The sequence below is a fragment of the Microchirus variegatus genome, assembly GCF_963457635.1.
Source record: "Microchirus variegatus genome assembly, chromosome: 12".
NCBI classification, from domain to species: domain Eukaryota; kingdom Metazoa; phylum Chordata; class Actinopteri; order Pleuronectiformes; family Soleidae; genus Microchirus; species Microchirus variegatus.
The window spans coordinates 13838039-13847211 of record NC_139813.1 but is presented as its reverse complement, the minus strand read 5'-3'; the positions used below and the strand labels follow the sequence as shown (position 1 = coordinate 13847211).

Here is a 9173-nt window from a genome sequence, read left to right as displayed (position 1 = left end):
GTAATATTGTGCAAAGGTCTTAGCTTTGTTGTTTTTGTGTCTGCCAAATTCTATATTGGAATTACGATTGGAATGATGCGACTGAAAGTTGGTTTTATATGTTAGCAAACTGACTAACCAAAAATGTCATTTTTATTGAAATTTTCTGGGAAAATTGTCATTTTAAAAACAATATACGTGTTTCCTGTATTTTCTTGGTGTGTTCCGATAAAGCGATGATACTTCCCCCAAATTTGTTTCGCTATAAGTGAGTGTGTTAACCACTGGTTATGAGGAGAATATGCTTCTTTGATGTTTAAATTCAGTCGCTCTGACCGCGTAGTCAGATTAAATTTCACTTTCATCTCCTCTGTATGAACACTGGTGCTGTCACAGCAGGACAGAGATAGCGATGAAACACTTTGACAGCTTCTACTATTGCAGTATCAGCGGTGTTATATATATATATATATATATATATATGACTAAAAAGAACAATATAATTCGACAAAAAAAATCCACCTCTCGTTTCCACTTCAGTACATTCAGGTAATTTATTAAACCTTAATCTCACACACATATATATATATAAAATCATATATCTTAATGTTACGTCTGTGTGCAGTGTGGCGTTTCAGAAAAGTGTAGTGATCCGTGATGTGATCGGTAACTTGATTTAATAAAAAGGATGAGACGTGATGCACACTCACTTATTCCTCTGAGCTACACCGTTAATAAACAGTCGCTCTAAAGGAAACAAACCGACTAATGAATATCTATGGGGCTCATGATTGGTTGTTAGTGGAATGAAAATTAAATTAGGATGAATATTTACAGTAATTCATTGTGCATTAGAATACAAGGACATTTATTTGATCAGAAATTAACTATTAATCTTAATTATAACTTTATGTACAATAGATATGAGAAAATGTAGTTTCTTTTTTTTTTTTTACTATGGTTACATTTGTTTGTTTGTTTTCTCAGTAAATGAACATAGTGGACTTGATTCATAAAAAGAAAGCAGCTGTAGAAACGTGGCATTTGGAAGACAGTTCAGCAGCTTTGTCAACACTGTACAACTATTTAACTATATCAAGGCAGCATAGGAACAGTTACTCTGTGTTTCACAGGACAACAATCTACATTTTCCCCATCAAAGTAAATCAATGTTAAATCACACAAACAATTCAGTTAAAGCTGATGATAACAAGGAAGATACCGGCGCTAGTTTTGTGAGGGAGTGTGTCGTCCAAGGACAAACAGGCAGTTTAAAAAGATTATTCCCCATTTGAGGAAGAGGAGGAGGATGAGGCACAGGAGAGGAATGAAGGCACTTCTTTCATCTTATGTCCAGGCTGATGGCGGAGGACAATACTCATTTTTTGGCAGCTTGCCAGATAATGATTCCAACGATAACAGCAACTACAGCCAGCACGATCACCAGGATGCATATCTTCTTCCGTGAGCTCCTCTGAAGTGGGGGGAGGGGAGGGGAGGGGGGGTGAGCGTAAAGGGCAGAAAAAAGCACAACTTACAACAAAAATATACTGTTACAGATATAATCAGATTTTTATTGCATGCAGGAATTCTTTACTCAGGCTAATTGACATGTTGATGTGACTCCGACACAGTATGACTCTTTTAGCCTCTTTCTCTTTGTTTCATTTGAGCAAAGAAAGCAAAGAAACTAACAACTTGGTTACATAAAGACGTTCTAAGGGATACCTTAGATATATAATATGTAAAAAATGTTCACATTAGTATATACACAATCATATTCTACCGCTTTATCCTCCACATGAGGGTCGCGGGGGTCGCTGTGCCAATCTCAGCTGTCATAGGGCAAAAGGCGGGATACACCCTGGACAGGTCCCCAATCCATCACAGGGCCACATATAGAGAACAACCATCCATATAATCCCTATTTACTTTGAAGAGAACTCATCTTATTGCACTTTGTAACAAAATCCCAAAACCAAAATCCCAATAAATAATAGACCTGAAGACTCTAAATGCTCAATAAAATGCAGGACTCTTCAGTATGAAGCTGCACATCTGCAAATACCTTACAATAAAACACTTTTGACAGTAGCCGATCCTTGTGTAGCATATGCAAGTCATAAAAAGCATAACACAAAGCATCTGTGTGCAACAACAACAACAAAAAGACAGAGAGGAGCCAGGAGCCAGAGCTCATGTTCCTACGCTGCTCCCATCATTAAACTAAAGGTTTTGTTAATGTTTTGATTGCAACAGAGAGAGAGACCCCTAGCAGCATAAATGACATACTGCATGTTTAAAGAACAATTATTACGTATAAGCATTGACTTACAAACCATCTAGTGCATTCATACACTTAAATTATTTTACAGTCCTCTACTTGCTTCAATTGACCCAATTGTCCAATTCTTCCTCTATCTGGCTTCACTCTCTTCGGTGATGGTGTTACCTGGTAATCAGCAGCTCGTGCTAGCTGCTGCGTGGCGCCCTGGACGTTCGTATCTGCGCTCTCCACGTTGGCTTCTATACTGTCTGCAGGAAACACACGGTAAACACGCACACACCTTGTTAATAATATACAGATTTATGCAGCTAGGTAATGTGTGCGGTGTTGATAAATAAATGTTTATATGGTGGATGCAGGTTTACCATTTGTTTTGTTATTTTAAGAAGGAAAGGAAAGGGACATATTTTAATATTTAACAGCTACATATACTACAAATATCAATAAAACCCAGCTGCAATGTTTATACATGGTTACATATGTGCCAATTACAGACGCTCACCTATCATGTCTCCCTGCTCATGCACCATCATCCCCAGGTCCTTGAAGATGTCATTGATATCCGTGATGTCAGACTAAAGCAAAGCACATGAAGAAAACGCTGTTCATACGAGTTATGTTGTGTATGTGCTGCTGCAGACATTTGCTCCATATTTGTACCTCCAACTGCAAGATGGCCGACTCTCTCTCTTGGATCAGTCTCAGGTCTTCTTCGGTGATGGCCTCGGCCTGAGTCTGCATCTGGGACTCACTGCAGGAGTAAAAACATACACATGTAATAAGAATAATAAACAGAAGTATTATTATTATGCCAATGATAGCAGAAAGAAGAGAAAGGGTGCACTGACTTAACAAATGGAGACGCATTTCCAAAGCTGTCGTCAGGCTGGCCTCCCTGCTGAAGGGGAACAGAAGGTACAGGATGTTATAGTGATGTGAGAACACCCATGACCTTAATGCCTCATTAAATAGAATTAAATCTCCAGAACAGTTTGTTGTCAAATATACAGAATATGCACAACTTTTTCTTTTTTAATCCTCCCTGCCAAAACGTTTCCAATACTTTCAAACAGTGAGGAAGTGTTCCTGCTTATCAGTGTGAACACAGTGGGTACAGACACTTTGCTGTGCGCTCAGATAACTGAGAGGGAACAGAGTTGCCAAGCAAGCAGTCTGCCCAGAGGGAACTCGGTTTCTAAAAACAGTCACCGTCAAGTGGCACTCTCTGAGGCACGGCGATGTGAGAGCTCCTTGTAAAAGTTTACTGCTAAACTTTCAGCAGTGAAGATAAATATTAAGAATAAGTGGTTATTACAGACTATAGTGACACCTGTTTTGGCAGAAATCTGCAGTAACTGGGGACATAAACAACAAAAATAAGCAGCTTAAATAAGATGTTTTTATACATATTTGGACATGCAAATTCAGAGTAGATGGCACTGACAGATTATTGAACACAAGACAGTACGTAAAATGTAGTAATTGTAGAATAAATGAAAAATAAGTGTGTATATAATATAAATGCAGGATATACACTACACTAAATGTTTCTGCGGTGCTGGGAGTAACTGGGAATAAAGAATAAATTCTGAAATATACACGTTTAGAATAGAATTAGACCACAAGACATTATGTTATCTACATTTTTTGATGTACTGCAGTTTCTACAATTTATCTGCTGGCTTTTGTGCAGACTCTGACTCTGATATCTACTCACAACCAATATAAGTTCTTTTTTTGTAGCAGTGTTTGGCAGCAGTGGAATCTGCTGCTGGAGGAAAATGTGGCACTTAAAAAAAAAAGTGGGTCAGCGAGTCTTGATGAGAGGGAAATGTTTCACGGGCGAAAGCAGCTAAAGCAGCTGCAGGGCAACACACAGTTAGACAATAGACAACAGAAAGGACATTCATTCCCATAATAAAAAGATGGACATTGCACATGCTCTAAAATGTAAGGTAAGACCAGGTATAATCAAAGCCTTAAAACACAGAACACTACAAAATCAAACCACTATTTAAGAGTCAAGTTTTTGTCAGTTTCCTTGTTGTGTTGTGTGATAGAGTTTGAGACAGATGGTTTTGCATTTGCTCGCTCTATATTATGTGCCTAACATGACGCATAGCAACAGAACCTACTCAAAAGATAGATTGTATCACAATATGGGTCATTTATAATCCTTTTCATGATATTAAAGGGGGTGAACACTACTTTATGTCTAATTTTTAATATCTGATAAAAGATACCCATGCTACTTTCTGTGTTTTCTGGTCTACGCCCGTGACATTGCAGGCGCAGCAGATTACTCACCGACACCCTGGAGCTGGCTCGGACTCTGGCCACAACCTCCCTCTCTTTGTTAGCCGCCTGCCGCTGGGTCTTTTGGAAGTTATTTAGGGCGGCCGAGAAGTCGTTTAACAGGCGCTCTTTCTGTATTTTTCTCTGCCGCTAGGAGACAGAGCAGAAAAATATTACCAGAGTAACCACAGAGTTTAAGTTACAACAAAAATCTCATTCATTTAAGCATGACTTTAAACAGCTGCTTGGGGGAAAGGTAATTGAAGTGTTCTGTACCTGATCGGGGCCAACAGGAAGTGCGGCGAATGTCTTGATCAGTCGGTCAGTCTCTTTGGCTAGTTGGTTGCCCTGCTGCTGTTTCTGTTGCCTGGTGACGAAAGAAAAATAGTGTCAGAGAACATTTTTATTTTTCGGACAAAGCGACAGGGCAGAGGAAGAGCTGAGTATGGTGAAAATTATGCTTTTATCATATACTGCATATAAAAATGGGCCTAATCTTCCAGGTGCAAGACACCATCACCTGCAACTAGGTTTCTATTGGATGATATCAGCTGTCAATCACACTGGTGTCCACTGATATGTGCTGTGCTTCATTGTCTATTTTCCTCTCAGCTGGGACATGATTTACAATATCGACATCATGTGCTATCACAGATGAGAGAGACCATTAGTAAATGTTTACTGAGAGGTAATTTCCCCTTAGACTTACATTCAAACTGACTTCTTTTTTCAACCAGTGGAGTGCCCCCCTAATGGCTAAGAGCAACTTCCAAACTGAAAGACTATGTTAATTTTTATATACCGTCATTCATTTTATGACGCTGTATGAGCTTAATAGAGGAAACCCACAGACTCACAGTGTGTGTGTAAGCTGGTTGCTGTCCTGCTCTGTTCCCAGCAGAGATACTGCCCTCTGCAGCTCAGAGTCTAGAGGACAAAAAAACCAGTTTAGTTATATGTACGTGTGTTTGTGTAAGTGTGTAAGTGTGTGTACAGTCTTACTCAGCAGTGTGAGCTTCTGGATGTTGGAGCTGATGGTGTGAACTAAGGCATTGGGCTCCTCTGGAATCCCAGAATAGTAGGCCATGCTGAAGAGCTGTGAGGACAAAACAACAACAGTACAGTCACAGTCACTTCACTCATTCATAACTCTAAATGATTCATCATCTGTGACTGCACTTACTTCATGCTCTTAGTAAGCGATATGTGAAAATATTGCTTGGCTAAACGCTGCTACTACTACGTATCGACAGTTTGCATAATACAGGTACGACATCACACTGACAGATTAGATAGAGGCAATAAAGCTGTTACACGCTGAAATATGTGCTGCTAACAGAGTTCAGTAGGATCTGCAAATGAATCCACTTTGAATGATGTATGGATTATAGCTAATGCTTTTATGGGATGGTCTGCACTATAGTGACACAATAAATTACACCTCCCTGAAGCGAGTTATGTTTTCATCAGCGTGTGTTTATCTGTAAGTGTGTCCTTCTGTTACCAAATTCTAGTTTTTGATTCAATTTAATTCAAAATCAAAGTTTCAAGGAATCGTTATGAATTATAATGTGCAAAACTGGTTTGGTTTGGTTCATCTGGATCTGATCCAGATTACGGACTTAAAATTTAAATGTAACACTTAACTAGTTCCAATGTCTTGCTTATGTAAGATGTTAATAGCTATAAGCAGAGACTGTGCTCTCTGAATGTTCTTGTTTGTAAAGGTATTCCTTCAATTAAAAGCAACTAATTTGTCATATATGCACAACACATGAGTTAAAGGTGCATTATGTAATAAATCTAAATCAACTGGCCATAAAATCCTCATAATATGTCACAGAGACTCAGGAATAATGTTCATATAACAAACTGAACTCACCAACAACAACAGTACAGCCAAAATATTTAAATAAATAAAAATATTTTGCAGACTGCAAATCATGTTTATGTTTTGAAATCATGTTTTAGCATGTGGCGCCACCTACCGCCGTCTGCCAATCATTGCAGTCAGTAGAGTCGTTGCCAGTTACATCAGAAAACAAAACCTAATAGACCTCGGAATTTTGAATTTGAATGTAGTAACTGTTTTTGGCCACATTCTTACATATGGCACCTTTAAATGTTACTGACTAACATTCATATTAAGCACAACTTGAGTAGATTTCTTGCTCAGCAAAATTACTTTTACCTATTAATCAAGGTCTAACTACTTTTACTTAAGTAGTAAAAATGGATAAACAGATAAACGTAATATCTAAAAGTGAGTCAAAATATCAATTTGGTGATATATTGTCGCCCGTCCTCATTCAATATGATAATCGATACTCCAGGGCAAATATCGATATTTTAAATAACAAAATAAGGTGCTCTAAAGTAAACAGTCCCTGCCACTTAATACATAGAATGTGTGCACTTTGTTATCTATGTTGTAAATAAATAGAGATATCCTGCACTTTTAACATTTCAAGGACATTTTTGTTCTCTTCAGTTCGACAGATATCGTGATACATGATTGTCTTGCAATATATATTAACTATTACAGAATTGTTATATTGTGATGTTATTGGTATCAATTGGACCATGTATACTGTATCATATTGTGAGGCATCTTAAAGTCAGGGATATATTTGTGAAGGTGTGTCCGTACACTGTAATACAACAGAGAGCATGGATTTATCAGTTAGTGACGATGTGTTCCTTCTTGCACACAGGGTTGCTCCATGTTTACTACAGGACAGTCAGTCAAGCGGACTTCCGGTGCTGCTGACTCAAGCAAACTAATAACACACCACAGAGAAACTGTCAAACCTGCTATTGACTCTGAAGATATTAATGATAGACTTTATTAAAGTCAACATTTAACACAGGCTTTAGCCATGAAGCCGTGCTGCACCTTCATGTGTGCAAACATTAGCTAGTTTACTGGAATAGCCCGAGGAGAAAAATGCGGAAATCACAGGAGTTTACAACGGCAGGAGAAGAACTGCAGAAAATATCAATAAATATTATTAGTTATTTCCACTGTAGAGTTTGTGACATTATTTCCACCATTGTTAACGCTGCTTTTTCTACTTCACTGCAGTCATTGAGTTAAAAATCAAAGTGACATTTTCAAGATAGTTTTCTCTCTTCGTTTTACGCACACATTTCCTTCATGTCTTTGTGTTTTAACACGACAGAGCATCACAAGTTCAAGGTGTAACACGCGAACGTGTCCACAAGCCTCTCACACACACTGAAAGACGAGAGAATAAACTAAGAATTTGGTGGTGTTTTTACCTTTCTGGTGACTTGTTGCAGCGCAGGAGTTTCCTGATTTCTCTGCCACGCCCCCTCCTGTCACATGACAGGTGGAGCGCCGAGAGCACGTGACCCAAAACAGAAAATGAATGAAGTGCATAACAAAAAGGCATCAGTGTTTGAAAACTGATAAAGCATAAATAGTTAATTTCAAACTAAAAGTCCAATCCTCGTTGTATGGAAACTAATTATAGCATACAAATAAAGTTTCAAACAAAAAGTGCCCTGAACTAATTTTAAAGTAACATAAATACACATAATAATAATTCCCTTTTTAAAAGTCACAATATGGAGATGTGTGTTTAAGAAAAGGATTATATGTGCAATATCCTTTTTTTTTTTTTTGCAAACCATGTATGGATGTCTATTGTTTTTGTGAAACAATACAGACAAATATACAACACAAATTGAAATGTAAATGCTAATACTTAATAAAGAGTGAAATTTTTTATTATTATTATTTATTTACAACTCTCCTTATTTTCTTATCAGGAAGTTGGCAACATTACACTCACCTGTCTCTTTCATGTGTTTATTTGACATTTTTTGCCAGACTGGAACTTGGACCCAGTTTTTCTGAAAAACAAACACTCACCTATCCCATACAAGAGTAATCCACGTGTGTGTTGTTCTAGTTAAGGAAAACAAAATAATGAAAATTGCATTTTGCACCTGGCAAATATCACATAAAACTAACACTAAAACAAAACAAAACTTAACATTTACATAAAAGCTAATATAATCCAACAAACCCTCTCTAAAAACTAATTAAGACTAAGTCATTTTAAACTAATGAAAAATCCAGAGCTATGAAAACCTTGGTGTGTTGTTGTGTGTCTGTGGTGGTGTGTGTGTGTCCACTCAGCAGGATGCATCAGGGTCCACATGGTTTAACTACACAGAGGAGCTCCGGTGTTTGTTCACATGTACAAACTTCTGAGACAGATCCTGAGGCATCTGCCTTTAGACAACAGCCGGTGTAGTACAGTCTGTCAAACAATTTTCAAAACCAATACAGTAGCCCCGATAAAAAGGTCAGCTCACTCGCAGGGGTCACATCAGTTGACCTTTTGTTCTGTCAATGCATGTTACATGTGACATAAGTCACATGTAACATGATGAATTGAGACTTGCTTTTAAGCTTTCAACCTACCTGGATTCTGCAGTGAGTTAAAAGAAGAACAAAACGTGTTATCTTAGTTTGCTCAAAATGCAGCACTTGTCTTGGAGACAGTTAGAAAAAGTCACATGAACAACAACATGGCTTCAACTCTGTCCGCTCATGAGGTTGATGTGAGCGTGATTTCTC

The 9173-nt window shown here is 38.0% G+C and overlaps 1 protein-coding gene across 1 annotated transcript; it reads right to left on the bottom strand.

Moving 5' to 3' along the window:
* Positions 1-611: 611 nt before the first annotated feature.
* On the bottom strand, positions 612-7897 carry stx7l (syntaxin 7-like). The gene is made up of 10 exons (XM_083899125.1): positions 7844-7897; positions 5564-5657; positions 5419-5488; positions 4838-4928; positions 4574-4711; positions 3115-3164; positions 2927-3017; positions 2769-2841; positions 2432-2514; positions 612-1453 (listed from the first exon to the last, which is right to left on the bottom strand). Exons 2-10 carry the CDS (start codon positions 5646-5648, stop codon positions 1358-1360), a joined length of 777 nt encoding a protein of 258 aa, XP_083755251.1. The 5' UTR covers positions 5649-5657; positions 7844-7897; the 3' UTR covers positions 612-1357.
* Positions 7898-9173: the final 1276 nt, after the last annotated feature.